Below are 17,877 nucleotides of genomic sequence, written 5' to 3'. Positions count from 1 at the left end.
ATGGAACTGGACTCTGGGGTTAAGGTGGCCGAGAGAAGGACGCTGCACAAACCGCTCTCCATTATGGATGATGATGGCCACCCGCTGCACACCATCATCACGGACAAGAGGAGCATGTTTAGTGGCAGGTCGCTGTCACAGAGCTGCTCAACCGACAGACTCAGGAGATTCTTTGTCCCCAGAGCCATCAGGCTCTTCAACTCTTCCCAGTGCGGCCAGAAGAGGAGAGAGGAGAGGGAAGAGGAGAGATGAGGACTGAATCTCTCAGGCTAAATGACAGGTTTATTTCTCTATCTGCACATATGGACACCTTGTCGCACATCTTGCACACCTGGACACTTCATTTCAGTACCAATATATGCACATATTTATTCAGTATAGTCAGTATATACCTGCGGCTCTGTGAACGTTCATTATTGCACTGCCTTTTTTATCTCAGGATAGATCTTACTGCATATTTTTGTATATTTGTAGTTGTATATATGCCCGTAGATGTTTTTTTGTATATATTCTTCTTTTTTATATTGTATCACCCTCATTATTATAACTGTGCTGTGTTGTGTGACTGAAACTGGCTGCTAAATTTCCTTCAGGATCAATAAAGTATCCCTCTATCTATCTGATTCATCCTTCTAAGCTACATACACATAACTGCACTGAGAACAACACGTTCATGTTTTACTGTATTTATGTTTATTTGTATTTTTCTAACGTTACATATTGTTTTACTGACAAAGACACACTCACTGGTGAGATTTTTATGGCTGCCTAAGACTTTTGCTCAGTGGTGTCCCAGAGGAAAAGACTGCCTCAGAGAAATAAAGCAGATCTCAATATTATATTAAGGTAGGATCACTGATTTCTGAATTATTTCTCCTGAACCTCCTCAGGAGAAAAGAGGAGATTCACATCAGCGTTTCACTGTGAGTTCTGGTGATGAAGGAGAAAAGCGCGAGTTCTCCTGCACGGACAGATTACCGAGAGAGTTCTGTGATCTAGAACAGAGCTGTGTAATATTAAATGATGAGATCTCACATTTTTCTTATGGAAATATTATTCAGCTGAGACTGGGCCGAGACGAGTCAGACACTAAAGAGCTAAGCCACATGTGTGACAATGTTGTGATCAAAATTTTATTTCTCAGGAGCCAAATTTCAGAAACAGGGGAAAATGGCTGAAGTCTCACTGATATTAAACTGGACTGAACTGTGCCGAGAAGTACCTGAGATCAAGAGTTGATCTCATTTAGAATATTTCTTTCCTCTGGGGTACCATCAAGTGTACGTGCGCCACTGAGCAAGTCTCACTGAACTGAACAGAGCTAACGCTAATGCTTTCCAGGTTATAGTTATTGCATAATCACCCGATCACAATTATTTGAGCTGATCGCCAATTATTTAAGCTGACGGCAATGATTTTCCACAGCTGTTAGCTTTCACAACTGCATGCTTACGTCAACAGAATGTGGGTGCATTCTTCTCTGTTGGGTTGAGCCAAAGCCAAATAAATAAATGAAAGCAGAAAACATTAATTAAAACACATCACGAAAAGTTTTAACTCCTGAATGGTGCAGTAACACCTTTAGAGGGCGGCAGTGAGCAATATTTGTTTATGTGAGCTCAAGTTTTGTATGTCATCAACAGCTAAGAAACAAAATAGCTAATCTGCCCACTCTAGGCTTGATCTTAATCAGCTGCATATGAATAAACAAAAAAGAAATCAGACTATTAAACAATGTTTTATGGCAATTAATCGTCATCTAATATTTAATGATGGTGAAAGGCCTGTTTCCAGGTCCTATAATGCCTCTGTGACTGACGTAGGTGTGGCTGATCATGGTTAAAGCTACTTCTGATCTAAAGCAAAGAGCCGACCCTCTAAACCGACTCCAGTCAGGGATGTGCAGCTCATTACGTACCACTATGTCTTCCGGGAAGAGATTGTCGCTGAAGGAGCCGTCGTCAAAGATGACCTCGTAGAATGTGGCTTTGATGAGCTCCACCACCTCGCACTCATAGTATCGGCCGTTTTTGTGTTTACAGATGACTTTCTGTCCCTCCTCCAGCTCCCGCAGAGACGCCATATTACGCTGAGGAGGAGAGAGACACAAACAGCATTAGCAACATCAACATCATCCTGTCAGGCTGAAACGCAGGCAGTGTTCCTGAGTTTCATCTTCTCAACCTAACAAATGCAACTACTGTTACCTCGTTTTACAAAGACAGTTCACAACTTTGTCTGTTTGCCCAGGATTAGATATTCAAGCTATGATTAACCCTCTCAGGTCGATGATGTACGCAACATCAAAGGACGTCGTACACAAAAAAACATCTTGGGAATGCTGCATGCTACAGACTTACTTTCACTTTTTCCCGGAAGGCTAGTGTTTTGCCGTTTCATAGAGGGGTCTGGTGTGATTGTAACGATTTTGAAAAATACAACCCCATTTCTGAAAAAGTTGGGACGCTGTGCAGAATGTAAATAAAAATAGAACGCAATGATGAGCAAATCATATAAAACATTTTTAAAAAGGAAAATACTACATAGACAACATATCAAATGTTGAAACTGAGAAATTTTATTGGTTTTGAAAAATATTTGCCCATTTTGAATTTGATGCCAGCAACACCTTCCAAAAAAGTTGGGACGGGGGCCTGTTTACCACTGTGTTTCATCACCTCTTCTTTTAACAACACTCCGTAAGTGTTTGGGAACTGAGGAGACACTGCTGTAGTTTTGAAAGTGAAATGTTTTCCCGTTCTTGTTTGATACAGGATTTTCAGCTGCTCATCAGTTCAGGGTCATATTTTTTATTTCATAATGTGCCAAATGTTTTCAGTGGTGACAGGTCTGGACTGCAGGCAGGTCAGTTTAGCACCAGGACTCTTAATACAGAGTAATGCTGTTGTAATACATGCAGAATGTGGTTTGACATTGTCTTGCTGAAATAATCAAGGTCTTCCCTGAAAAAGACGTCGTCTGGATGGCAGCATATGTTGCCAAAACGTGTATATATCGTTCAGCATTAATGGTGCCTTCACAGATGAGCACATCACCCATGCCATGTGCACTAATGCCCCCCTGTACCATCATGAATACTGGCTTTTGAACTGGCTCTTTTATATCCAATCATGTTACTGACCTGTTGCCAATTAACCACGAGGTGATTTTTTAGCTTTACACTACTTTACAAGCCTTTTGTTGCCCCGTCCCAACTTTTTTGGAACGTTTTGTTGGCATCAAATTCAATATAATATTGCTAATATTTTTCAAAAAACAACAGAATTTCAGTTTCAACATTTTATATGTTGTCTTCGTACTATTTTCAATTAAATATAGGGTTTAAATGATTTGCACATCATTTTGTTTTTATTTACATTTTGCACATCTTCCCAACTTTTTCGGAAATGAGGGTAGTAAATCCATAATGACAAATCCAACACCGAATGTCTTCTGTGATTATTCATCCATTTCTCCAGGTGGAAAAGAGTTTTTATTGCTGTTACTAGGGCTGTTAGCCATCCACTGACGCCTTGGGTCGAGTCTCTCGACCAATCAGAAGCTGTGCTCCTGACTCTTCGACCTATCAGAGAGTGTTTTCAGTTCTGAATCACTCCAACTCATCCCAAATGTACTGAATGGAGCTCCATCACTCTAGAGAACACGGTTCCACTGCTCCACAGCCCAATGCTGGGAGGCTTCATACCCCTCTACCCCACACTTGGCTTTGGACATGGTGACCTTAGGCTCATGTGCAGCTGCTCCAGAGCATCCTGTTCTATTGGTCAGTGCTTTTCTATGGAGTTTATACAAGCTGTGTGTGCATTAAAAACTCCTGTGTCAGCAGTGGGTGCTCCTTAATGCAGCTGAATTCACTAATAAGAAAGCGAGTCCACAAACTTGTGGACATACAGTGTACTGCTAACTCTGGTACACTTTGGCAGAGCGACGCCACCTGCACCCAATTAAGTCCCACCCAAATCAAATCGAACTGAAGAAAACGGGAGAAAAAAGTAATCTGAAAAAACACTATAGATAATAAAAATTCATGAAAATGAGTAGACAGAGGCTTTAACCTGCCTGGGAACAGGTCAGGTGTGCAGCACAAGTTTGTAGTGGCGACAGCTGAATATGCACTTCCAAAACCATAACAGCAGAACTATTAACTAAACAATTACAAAAACTGTAATAAAACTGTAATAAACTGTAATAAAAAACAACACGCTAAGGAAGATCCTGTTTGTCCACCTGTGCTGAGGAATATTAACATGTGTATGTGCAGAGACATCCACATCCACAACAAAGATAATAAATATACACATAGGCCCGGCTCCTCTACGGTTACGCTGTGTCCGAGCTCAACCTGTGGTCATCCCTTCAGCTGAAGACCATCATTCCGCTTCACCACTGAGAAGGACATCAATACTGCCAGGAAAGCAGACCACCTGATGACTCAGCACAAACATTTAACCCCTCATTATCTGACTCGTGGCTGCAATTCTTAGTCTTTATTGGTTAATTCTTTAGTATGAAAAGAATAATGTGGCTTTTTTCTTGTCAGTGTGCTCCGTAGGCAATCCTTGTGCTTTTTCTTTCATTTCCTGGTACTTTAAAGCTGCACTATGTAAGATTTTATTGTTAAAACTGAAAGAAAGTGTCATTACTAAGTGAGGAGAATAAAAACAGGTGAGTCGCCCTGTATAGCCTGAAATTATCATTTAGAAGTCAGAGCCGTCGGGTCGAGTTTTTAACACCACATCGTACGTCTTCCCGTATTAACGTCACACAGAGACTCACAAAGAAGCTCCGGCTCGATGTTTCGGCCTCGAATGATCTCAAAATCAACATCATACTGATGAAGATCTGATCACAGTAGTAGATAATTCATTCACATCCTCAGAGACGCTCCTTCACCAAGTTTAGACTGAGTTCTCTTTGAATTCTCTTTCAATCAGAAGATTCATCCGCTCGGGGAAGGGGGCCGAAGCACAACCCACGCTACAAAATGTTCTTCCACATGTTGTGTGCAATTACACATTTCCACCAGAGAGGTCTCCAAATCCCCAAAACACACACAGCCTGTCTCTACACTATGTACAGCGCATTTAAATAAAAATGTATTACTATTTTTCTGTTCTGATTGGTTGTAATACACTACAGGAAGTGCAGGGGGTTTCGGTGCAAAAGTCAGATCCTTCATTTAGATAATTTCCAGTCAAAACTGTCATTAAGTACAAGTTATACTTTTCATTGTCAGAAGAAAAAACAGAAAACATATCGTTGCTGTCCAATTAAAAACAAGTATCTCCAAAATATTAACTTTACAGGAGAAGGCAAAAACACTCAGCTTTCAATGTAAGTCAATGTAAAGAGATTTTGTTCAAAGTGATTTTAAAGCATTTCTATTGGTCCAACAGCTTGATTTTCTCCTCTCTCTCAAAGATGAAAGCTTTAAGTGCTGTTTATCTGATGGGGGCAGTTTTGGTGTCTACCAGGTCTTCCAGGTGGTTGTTAGGAGCCACATTTTCTCTGTAGCTTTTAATCATTTTCTAAACTCACTTTCCCCTTCATTATGCAAGTGGATTATTTTATATCTAATCTTCTGAGAAATATGCCCTGAATAACTGGTACTCAGAGGCTGTTTTGACTGGAAATCAGAAGTCTAGGGGAATTCTTAGCTTCTCCGTCACAATCTCCTTGGCAGCTAATTGAATTAGCTTGTTTAGCCAGCTTGCTCTGGTCCACAAAGCAAGAGGTGAGAGTGGCAGTGGAGACGACAATGAATCATAGGCTATAATACGTGGGATTTTTTTGGGCTGTTTTTCTATATACAGCCGTAAACATGAACAGCAGTCAACTAAGAGACAAACAATAATGTATTTGGTACTCATAATTAAAAAAAGGATCGTATGGATTTGAAACAGACTTAATAATAATAATAATAAAAAAAAATGACATTAATGTGTGTCTCTTAATAAATTTGTTTAAAAATAATGACTCATTATTACAATTTTAGGGCCAATTCCTCAATGACTGGCGCTGCTCAGATAGTATGTGCTTTACAACGATTAGCTGTGCAGTGCCTTACTGGCTGATGTGACTGTCAGTTGTTAATGGTTAAAAATGTTATGACACTCTATAAGAACTCTGCATTTTCCGTACCTCCACATGTGTGCCGCCTTTATGCTTCCAGCAGGTGAAGAAGACGACGAACGGCCAGTCGTCCGGGTGCATGTGCACTCCAGCGGCCTGAGCACACGTGGCGTGGAAGGACGAGGAGCAGCGGCCGTAGGAGCACTGCACGCAGCACCCCGTGGCTTTCTTCATCCCTTTCCTGCAGTACTGACATTTCTGCAGAGATAGAGGAGAGAAGTGACGTGGCTTCATGTCGTCTCAGCACATTTCCGTCTGCAGATAAATGCATGCTGATTGCGTGAAGACCTGCACTGCATTCTGGTAGATCAAATCGGTTGAGTGCACAGGAGTGCGTTTTTTTTTGGTCTCCAAAAAATGATATGCATCAAAATTGTTCATCATCATTGGCCTCTTTTCCACTGCAGGGCCGAACGGTTCTGACCATAGAGGGTAACCGCTCCACTGGCATTTCCACATGGACACAGTTCGACACGGAGCGCTTTAAAAACGGGCTCAGCCAAGTTTTTCCGGCATGGTTAGCTAAACAGTGGGATGATGTAATGACTATTCGCTGACTGGCTCTATGTCTATGTCCATATTGTGCCACTACATCCTGCTCCGCTATTTCAAACCCAAAAATAATAAGTTCAGTTCGCTCACACGGACAGTGAATAAATAAAAGCCGCGCATGATTTTAAATCCACCGTCATAAACGTCAAAGTTTCAATCTAACACCAATTTCTAATGGTTAAACGGCGTGCCTAACAAAACTGCCAGCTCTGCTTGCCACAGAAAAGGTCTGATTCTGACCAACAGCTTTACTGACACAAATTTAGACAATAATGACTCATATCTAATCAAGCGAAGTCAAGTGTCTGATGTTAGAGGAACAGAAAGCAGCAATTAAACCTCTTCTCTGGTGTCTGGAGCTGTAGCGTCCTAGCTAAGTTAAAGCTAGCTGGCTCCTCTCTCCTAGCTGACCTAGCTTAGCTAAAGAGATTCAAACACCACGCTGCAGGTTCGAGTTGACTAACTGCTCTATTACCACACGTACAGATGATAAAACCTTATAACAGCGAGAGCAAAGTCGACTGACCGATGTTGGAGTGAGAGAAAGCCGAAATCAGACCTGTTCGGTAGAGCTTTAAGCTGTAGCCTGCTAGATTCAAATGACCGCTGTTAAAGAGACAAAGATAAAATACAGAACTGTTCTGTGGTGATTTGAGTTGTACCCTGCCCGGCGATGCTTTCCAGGTGAAACCCACAGCAGTACAGGCTGTTTCAGTAACTGATGCTCAAATAAAACCCGTTCAGAGGATGCAGAATCTGAGAGCGCGCCGAGAGAGACTGGTTTTGGAGTGACAGACAGAATCAAACGGGTTTTGTGGTGGGTGGCGTGTATATAGCTCTTAGCCTGTTAGCTCTTAAGACACTCATTTGTGTAGTTTTCCTGGTTCTGATTTGGTGGAAAAAGAAACCGTAACCGTCTCACGAGTCCGGACCAGTGCGGAACGGCCCAGTATAGCCCTGAGAACCATTTGGCCCGACAGTGAAAAAGAGGCCATCGTTTTCAACCAGGCTTAGTGGTTTGCTGTATAACTCTATATAGACACACGCTTAAAAATATTATTCCTAAATGGTTCTTGACTTTAAAAAACTTTAATTGGAACATTTATATTAAGAGAAAGTTAAACACTGTAGAAATGATTGTGTTTTAACCTTAAAAGTAGACTGGTTGCCTTAATATTGAGTTCATGAGTTCCTTCAAATGAGTTAACAGAATGTAAAACTACTGATTACTGTTCTGTTAACTACACATCCAGCTGTAAAGGTGCTCACCAGTTTGAACCTCTGCAAAGGAATCCCACTGAGATCCACAGGCCTGCGGTCAGCAATGTTCACAAACCTCGCCTCCAACACCGCGACTGCACATAACACATGCACCCACCTACACAAACAAACAAACAAACAAACAAACAAACAATTTTACTTTCATTCACTGTATGTGCTGCTCATCAAAGGTTTGGGGACAACTACCTTTTCCACCACATTTTAAAGACTAACCTCATTTATATGGTTTAATTAAAGGAAAACAATATCACAATAAACATCACAGTAAACATCTGTGGCCAAAATAACACCCCAGCTTGTTCATCATTGAAAATAAACTGGCCTATATAAGGTATGCAGCAGCATCAGTTAAATATAAAAAAAAAATACATACATATATATATAAACATATTTCTAGATGTAAATAATATGGGTATGAATACATACACTGGCACTGCTGGAACAAAACCTTTAATTTTCAAAATGTCAATTTTATAAGAGAAGAGAAAAAAAGTTTATGTATTAAAATTATTAGAAGTAACAGATTTTATTAGTATAATTACATTTTTCACACATTTATATACGCTTTTGTTTATATAAACAGTCTGTTAGCTGTTGTGCTGGTCAAATTCCATGTTTGTGTTGGTTTTCTAAGTAAAAATATGTTAACACATCCTCTACAGGGGGTGTCAAACTCGACCACTAAAAGGGCCATCTTTAAAAATCTCAGCAGATCTGTGGGCCAGCAGTGTTTATATTTCATCTTCAACCTGGAGATTTCGTTACATATAATGTACTCAATTTTCAGGCTCAGCCCTCAGGAGCATTTATTTTATGAAACCTCCAGATTCTAAACACCTGGTTAAATCTGCTCCCTTTAAATCCGCCTGGGAGATGGATCTTGGTGTTGGTCTACCTGACAAGGTGTGGGAGGATACACCTTTGTGCCATCAATGCCAGACCACAATTAATTCAAGATTATCCACAGATTACATTATTCCAAGGAGAAATTAAGTAAGATTTTTATTTATTGTTTGGCATAGTTCTGGCAAAAAGGATTATTCTTAGGGAATGGAAATCTGAATTTCCTCCCTCGTTTAAAATATGGCTTTCTGAAATGGTTTCTTCTACACACTTGGAGAAATTATGATGCATCAACAGGTTCAATCGAGAAGCATAAAATGTACGGGACCCTGACTGAACTGTGACATCCCACTTGGTAATTCAACTTCCATGTTTTCTCCTCCAAACCGCCAAAAAAACAATTTAACTTATTTTTTTGTCTGATTTTGCTTTTTTGGCATGGGCTGCTGTATATGTACAGTTTCTGAACTTTGGCTGGCTTTTTTATTTCTTTTTTTCTTTTTTTTGGGGGGGTCATACTGTTCTTTTGCCTTATTCACAAAAACCTAAATAAAATATTTTTTACAGGCAGCGAATAACAACATTAAATACGCTTCTATTACTTCCCATATTTCTCCAAGCTGTTATCAAAGCAGCTGAGCTGATCTGCACGTCTCAGTGGTGTGATAAAGCTGCATGTTTCTCAACAATATGAAACGTGCTGTTGCGATATTTGCAACCACCATCACACCAGAGAGTGACGCAACACTAAGAGCTCGATTCTGCGCAAGATCATGTTCAGTACTGCACTGAACAGCTTCTCCACCCTGCAGTCTAATGGGAAATGCAGCCAAGCCTGTTACTGAGGATCACAGTGAACGAATGGCACGCGGTACAACCGGCTGATATTCATTTAAAAATCACAGAGAGGTTTTTATTAAAGCCAGTGAGAAATCCTGACGTTCTCCTTCAGTATTGCGTTTGTTGTTTTTTAGTAAATGGCTATCGTACCAACCCTAAACAACCAGGCAACACGTCACGACAAGCCATTTCACAGAAAAACAGATAACAGAAGCCGTCAGGGCTGCATTCACCCGGCCTGCTCCACTGAGTGTGCATGTGCATGTGATACTCACTTATCATTGCTGGTTCTCTGCAGGGCTCCTCCTCTTAAAGAACATAAACAGCAGTCCTGCAGCGGAAAAGGTCACAAAGCACACATTACACAGAGCAGAAAAACCCTCAGAACTACAGGAAGTGGACACCAGGCAGCGCCTTGCCTGTCAGAGGTCTGGTAACCGCTACCTTCTCGAAGAAGTGTGTTTAATTCACATGAGCATTTTTGGTAGAGCTGCAATAACTAAACGTATTAATGATTAATCAGGTTTAATTTTATACACGTCACTAAAAACACACTGATTTTTTTTAAATGAAGGTGTATTATTTAAGTTAAGGTCATAAATATTTACTACACAATTGTATGCTAATGTCTGGGCACCCCTGGTCAAATGATTGTATTGTATTGTATACGTTAACACAACCTCTACAGAGAACACACTTCAGCACACTGAAATCACTTAGATCAAACATCACACTTAGAAAAGATGGTTCTTCAAGGGTTCTTTAGTAAAGAAAATGTTTCGATACCATAATGAACATTCAAAGAACCCTTTGCATGATAAAAGGGTTCTTTGTATCATAAAAGCGCTGTTCAGATTAATGGAGAGTGTGTTTTATATGTTTCTATATATATGTAACCTTTTTAGAAACGGTTCTGTATAGCACCCAAAATGGTTCTGTTATTGTTACAGGCTTGACATCGAAACAAAAGAAGAACCATTTTTTGGTGCTATATAGACCCCTTTTCAAAAAGGTTCTACATAGAACCATCTACAGCACACTCTCCATCAATCTGAAGAACGCTTTCACAATGCAAAGTGTTCTTTGAGTGTTCATGGTTCTTTATAGAACCATTTTCTTTACTAAAGAACCCTTGAAGAACCATCATTTTTAAGAGGGATGTTAAATTCAGCAAATAAATAGAAATCAGCTGAACACACACATATATAACACTAAATATTTAGATTACTTTTATTGTGCGATAGATTTGCTGTAATTAAACGTAAATTTATTGCTCATTTATTTAAACTAACTGTTGACGGGTGTGTATGTAACGTGGTGTGGTATGATGTCGCCCTCTAATGGTCAGAAAAATCTCTGAAGGACTCTGAAGGTGGTGGCTCCTTAGACCACCCTGCAATCGCTAGCCTGAACGAATGAATGAACGAATAAATAGACAGACAGACAGAAAGACAGACAGACGGACAGATAGGTAAACAGATAGACAGACATAGACAGATTGTCAGATAGACAGACAGACAGAGATAGGCAGACGTATTTATTAATATATCCATTTTCTGCTATTTATTGCTGGTTTATTGTATTTTGTTTTTATTCTTGATCTTTTCTTCCTCTGTTGTTTTTACTTTGTACTGTGAAGCACTTTGAGCTGCATTTATAATGTATGAAAGGTGCTTAATAATAAACATCATTATTATAATAACTAAACAACCATTATTATTATTACTATTATTAGTATTATTATTACAGACAGACAGACAGACACACAGACAGAGAGACAGACAGACAAGACAGACAGATAGATGGACAGACAGAGATAGGCAGATAGATAGACAGACAGACAATATGGACAGACACATAGACAGAGATAGATAGATAGATAGACAGACAGACAGATAGAAAGACAGACAGACAGACAATATGGACAGACATACATAGAAAGACAGACATAGATAGAAAGACAGACAGACAATATAGACAGAGAGACAGACAGACAGAGACAGACAGATAGACAGACAGAGACAGATAGATAGACAGACAGACAGACAGACAGATAGACAGACAGACAGACAGACAGACAGAGACAGACAGATAGACAGACAGACCTTAAAGGTTATGTAAAGTGTGAGCACCTTTTGCTTAATGTTTTCTGCAGCCAGTTTCCAGAAACTGCAGTGAGCTGCTGTGACTGAACTGTGAAATACGTACTCGGATTTTACTGAAACATGTTAATTAAGCTACTAAACTAAGCAAAACATATTTAAATATATAACTGACTTTATGTTGAAATACTCAATTTGCTGATTTATTCAAAACAGGCCAGTAAAAGTGATACAGAACAAACATGTTGCATGGTTATGTACGTTTTATTATCTCACAACATTATATTTGCTGTTATTACCTTCCCCTCAGTGAAGTCCTTAAAGTTAACCTTGTTTTATGATTTATGTTCTGTATTTTATTTTGTTATTTAATTTTTGTTTGGGTTCTTAAAACTTAATTTAACAGTGTCTATCCAGGTTAAACAAATGCTGAATGAATGAATGAATTAATGTATGAATCAATGAATAAATTGGCATCTGGCCAATTAGCATTTCAAAACTGGATGGAATAAACAGAAAATATTTAGCAAAAGTTCTCCAATGTCCTAAATTCCCAATGTGTTGAGTATTGCAGTTCTTTTAGAATCTGCCTATGCAAATCTGCGCACAGAGAAAATGCAAGTATGCAAATACACTTTATAGCTTTGTAGTACATAAAGTGCTACATATTGATTATAATTCAAATTATTGTAGATGAATTATTACCTTTAAATATAATACTGTACAACCCAATATGAACGACACATTTTGAGCCAACATGCTGTCTGGTGTAACAAGCTTCTTCCTAGTAACAGTGTTTACATTTAGCACAACCTTCTGCTGCCAAGGACTTTCGTTTCTCCGACTGTTTACTCGGTTTCTAGCACCGTAGCTCCGCTGCCAGGCTGGCATTACCAGCTGACCCACCCTGTCAGCCTTAAAGCCAGAACGACGGAAAAAACATGCTCAGTAATAACACAGGCATGAAAGTGTTTCCTATTTTAGCTCATTTCCTGCACACTTTCTCTAAAATAAAGACAGTTACTGCCTTTACTTCTACACAGGAAACTCTTCTGACAATGTAAACGTAAATACAGAGTAATTACTTGCATTTTTGCTGAAATCAAACCTCACAATAACATAATTATGTCAAGTTCTCACCTGAGTAAAAGCGTTAGCCTCACAGCGGGCACACCTCCAGCCTTCTAAATTCGTATCTCGAGGCACCCCATAGCAACCTGAGAAAAGAGAATAAGCTCTTAGTTCATTTAAAAAAAAACACACATGTAAGCATGATTTAATTTCCTAGCACTGTTCAGAGTGGTGGTGATAGGAACCAGATGTCTGAAGAGTTTAATGCCTCTAAAAGCTCCCTCAGAGAAAGTTATTACATGGAATTGTTATGAATTCTCTGCCTGATGTCTGAGACACTGTTTTACGATAGTTGGCCCAAAAACTATTCATGGTGAAGAGGGACATGCAGGGCGTAGTCGGACCAAATAGTCCTCAAAGGAAGCTTATTTCTTAAAATTTTCGAGAAGGGTCTGAATGCAGAGCCGCAGACTTACACCTGCAATTTCACTCCAGCGGTCTGAGGCCAGTGGAGCGCATGGGCGGTAGGACGGCGCGATTGTGCCACGTAAACAAAGTCGTTATAGGAAAGTTCATTCAATTTGCAACCAGTGGCTGGTCTCCTCATCTATAAAGTCTCTGATGTAAACAACAACTGTTTGTGCTGCTTGTATGTGTTGCCATGTATATTACCATTCAGGAAGGGAGACCGCTGCCAGTATACGAATCAACCCCCTGGTAACCAGTTAAACCATAAACATGTTACTAAACCATCAGAAACCAAAAGAAACATTTAATGATTTCTATGGGTTTTTTTTTTTTAGCAGGGATTCGTTCTAAACTAAAGCTTGTTTTAGCCTAAAGCTTAGTATTATGTGCAGTTTAAGCTGCTTAAGGTAAAGCTGCATTCCTACACATGTAATGTAAGCGTACACATAAAGCTCAGTATTAAGGGTGAGTTAATTAAGCTGTATGTCTACATAACCCTTTAGTTTACTCAGGCCACATAAGCTGTAGTTTGTGTAATATTTACTCTGTGAATCTCTATATGCATTCAAACCAAAGTTTGTTTCAGCCTAAAGCTTAAAATACAACGTTAGCCCAACGCAAATTTATCATGAATTTTTTGGAAACCCACATAAAACGACTGAAATGTTGATAAGCCTAAAACTGGCAAAGAAAAAACAAAACAAGTGTTGGCGCATGTGTTGAATGCCACTGGCTTGAACCTGTTGGAGCGAAACTGCTGGCGTGAAACTCGGCTCTGCAGACAGATATTATTGAAGTTTTCCAGTATTTTAGCATCATTAACATCCATATAAACTCAGAAGACTCGTGTAGGTTCACTGATGATTTTGTATAGTAAATAAAATGTCTATATCTGTGTTGTAGTCATGGCGACCCCTGGTTCCTATCACCACCACTGTAAAGACATCTGAACCATTTCACACCAAACCTCTCTGAATCCCTCTGTTTACATCTCAAACACTGAATTATGCTGAAAAGAAAATGGGTGGAATTCTCCTTTAGATAGGTGAAGTAGCTCCGGCACTCACTGGTGTGAACGCGCACGCTGCACATGGAGCAGCTGACCAGCTGGCTGGTGCCATCCGGCTCCAGGTGAGGAGTGGACAGCTGTCCTTCTGAGCTGCCGGTGAAGCACATCTCTGGTATTAATGGCTTTGTCTTGAGTTTTTGCTCAGTGGTAGTACTGCCCTGGGTCAAACTGTTCAGCTCACTCTGCAAAGACAAACAGAGACGGTCATCACCATAAAACTCGTTTGGGAGAAGCTGCAATAAGTATTTGACAATCAATAATTTATAAAAAATAAATAACTGATCATTTTAATTCATCTTTAACACAACAAAAACAGAAAAAATCGTTTATATGACGCACATTGTTATTAGAACAGATCACAGTGCACTACATAAAGCATGGGGCGATATATCTTTACTACAGTACATGGCTGACATACTTCATGTCTACACACTTAAAGATGGTTCTTCAAAGGTTCTTTAGCAAAGAAAGTGGTTCTATTAAGCATCAACAAGGGATCTTCTATTCTTACAAGTTTGACAACGTAACAGTAAAAGAACCCATTTTGGTGCTATATAGAACCCTTTTTAAAAAGTTTCTATATAGAACCATATACAACACACTCTCTATCAATCTGGAGAACCCTTTCATGGGAAACTTAAAGTACTATATCCAGGATTAAACGGTTCTTTGCATCATGAAATGATTCTTCAGACTGATGGAGAATGTGCTGTAGGTGGTTCTATATAGAACCTTTTGAAAAGGGTTCTACATAGGACCCAAAAGGGCTCTTTTATTGTTCCAAGCTTGACATTGTAAGAATAGAAGAACCTGCTTGGGTGCTATATAGATCACTTCTCAAAAAGGTTCTATATAGAACCATCTACAGCACATTCTGAAGAAACTTTATGATGCAAAGAACCCCTTAATCAGACAAAGGGCTCTTTGAGTGCCCATGGTTCTATATAGAACCATTTTCTTTACTAAAGAACCAGTGAAGAACCATCTTTGTATAAACAAATGTCATTAAAATCAAAATGTGAAAGATAAAAGACATGACAGCAGTGACAAAGGGAGATGTAAGTATACAAACAAACAGCAAAACAATGAGATCAATTAATTGGAAAATAGTCCTCATGTTATTTTATTTGTTTATTTATTTATTGTTTCTACCCGATTTTTCTCCCCAATTTAGTCGTCTCCAATTCCGCCCGCTAGTTAGGACTCCCCCAATCACACGATGCTATCAACGCTAGGAGGGTGAAGTCTAACACAGGCTTCCTCCGAGACCTGTGAAGCTCCACCGCTTCTTTTCGAGCTGCCGCTCACGCAACGTCACTGGACAGCCGAACGCGCTCGGAGGAAAGCGCCAACCGCCAGATCTGTTACGTACGGACGGCTGTAGCATCACCAGGGATCGAACTCGCGATCTCCTGATGATAGGGCCAACGCTTAGACGGTTGCGCCACTCGGGAGCCCGTCCTCATGTTATTTAATTATTCTTTGGCTCAAACCAACCAAAATCAAAATCAATCAAATTGTTGATGTGTTACTGATAATCTGTTAATCATCTACAAAGGACCACTCCACCCCAAATAAAGTGGTACCACTGTTTCTTTTCTATTCTGAACTTCAGAATTCATTGTCTGAGGGGGGACAGAAGTGAATTAATACTGTTATACCTGTTCATATGCATGGAAGAGGCTGCACACTGCACAGTACGGGGGCCGAAGACCCACGCGGCGATTGTAATCCCTCTCAACCTTGAAGCTACGCAATCTGTCTTGCCAGAGAGGGGCCAGCAGTCGGGCCCAGGGGTCCGTCTCCTGGGAGTCCACCTCCACTTCAGTCAGCTCAGTCAGCTCGGTCAGCTCGGTCAGTTCAGGATGCTCAGGATGCTCCTGCAGCTCTACATAATCACAAGGGTTACTGAGGAAAGAAGACGCTCACCAGCACAACAGTACAGAAGTTCACGGAGGTGAAAGCTCACCTTCATCACTGGAACTGTCTTTGAGCAGCGGAGACAAAGGGGGAACCTTGCTGATAGGCTGCAGCTTCCTCTTCATGCTCTTGTTTTCGTTCTTGGCTTCGCTTTCCAGCTAAAAAAAATAAAAAAATGTAATAAATCAGCAAAAAACAACCTACACTTTGTCACAGTTAGACCATAACAGGACAACTCAACCAAAAAGGTTATGCAAGTTAATTTGTCTGGATTTGTACACTGCTAAGTAAAATCAGTGAGTGCTTTTGCATGCACTCAATAGTCTAATCATAATCAGATTTCTGCAGTTATCTGATTATTCAAGTGGTCGTGTAAACAGCACACTCTGATTTCTTAGATCAGAGTAAGATGAATAAATTAGATTAAGAAATCTGATAAAGAGGCTGGATTTTAGCGCAGTAATCAGATTTCTCAGTGCTGTAAACTCTTACTCTGATTTCTTTCGGATTTCTCAGTCTGTGCATGAGTGAAAACAGACGGTGGAACCGGAAATAAGCTAGCAGCGTCACCGCGAGACGCAGCGAAACACTTTTGGAGCGACGCTGCTCGCTTATTTCCGGTTCCACCGTCTGTTTTCACTCATGCACAGACTGAGAAATCCGAAAGAAATCAGAGTAAGAGTTTACATGCACTGAGAAATCTGATAACTGAGCTAAAATCCAGCCTCTTTGAAACCAAACATATGCTTGATGAAATGAAGGATTTAAATATTGTTCATCTTCTAGATGATGTATGTTCATAAGGTGCAGCATGAAGTTCGAGTTTGACGTCACGTTTACGTCGCATCTTCTTTTGTGAGTTTATTGGCTGGTTGCAAAGCAGAAATCTGATTACTGTCTGACTCATGTAGACCTGGAGTTTCCCCATTATCTGACTGCTCAAGTACATGTAAACATGTTGATCAGATTACTGACCAAATCTGACTTCTGCAGTTATCAGATTATTAAGTGCATGTAAACACTCACTGTTTTTTTTAAGTTTCATGTCAAAGTGTGATGATAAAATTTAAATATTTAGGTAAACATACTGGAGGCGACAGAAGCAAACATTTTTAGTCTTAAAGTAACCGTTCAACAAAAAGATTTAAGTTACATATTTTAACCGAGACATGTTTGGTGTCTAAAGTTTCATTTCATTTCAATAGAATTTGCAATAGAAGCTTAAACCCCTGCAGTAAACATGATGCTATCTGAATGCATAAATCTTGATGAAGCTGCCTCAAATTGCATTGAAGCCTGAATTTTGGACAAAAGTCTGGACAAAAATCAGGACCCCATAAATAATTTTAGGCATGGTGACCCCTGGTTCCTATCACCACCACTGTAAGAGTCTGTCAGAGTCTCTGTAATCATCCACTTCACACCAAACCACTCTGAATGACTCTGTTTACATCTCAAACACTGAATTATGCAAAAAAATTAAAAACTGGCAGAATTCCCCTAAAAGGTAAGTTCTCAGCATTTGTGCACAAAAATTAAACACAAAGCCATTCGCTTCAATACCTACAGCACATTTTA

General features: G+C 39.8%; 1 protein-coding gene across 1 annotated transcript in view; it reads right to left on the bottom strand.

Moving 5' to 3' along the window:
* kdm4ab (lysine (K)-specific demethylase 4A, genome duplicate b) overlaps nt 1-17,877 on the bottom strand; it is a 42,654-nt gene that overhangs the window by 10,129 nt on the left and 14,648 nt on the right. The window contains exons 12-19 of the mRNA XM_036555795.1: nt 16,349-16,457; nt 16,041-16,267; nt 14,378-14,561; nt 12,912-12,988; nt 9,945-10,000; nt 7,975-8,083; nt 6,163-6,351; nt 1,919-2,089 (exon numbers count right to left, since the gene is read on the bottom strand). Of these exons, the coding sequence (XP_036411688.1) occupies nt 1,919-2,089; nt 6,163-6,351; nt 7,975-8,083; nt 9,945-10,000; nt 12,912-12,988; nt 14,378-14,561; nt 16,041-16,267; nt 16,349-16,457 (1,122 nt within the window). The remainder of the gene's footprint in view (nt 1-1,918; nt 2,090-6,162; nt 6,352-7,974; nt 8,084-9,944; nt 10,001-12,911; nt 12,989-14,377; nt 14,562-16,040; nt 16,268-16,348; nt 16,458-17,877) is intronic.

This window comes from Colossoma macropomum, unplaced genomic scaffold (assembly GCF_904425465.1).
Source record: "Colossoma macropomum unplaced genomic scaffold, Colossoma_macropomum, whole genome shotgun sequence".
NCBI classification, from domain to species: Eukaryota; Metazoa; Chordata; class Actinopteri; order Characiformes; family Serrasalmidae; genus Colossoma; species Colossoma macropomum.
Note: the sequence above shows the minus strand (reverse complement) of the source record. Positions and strands in the feature narration are given on the sequence as shown.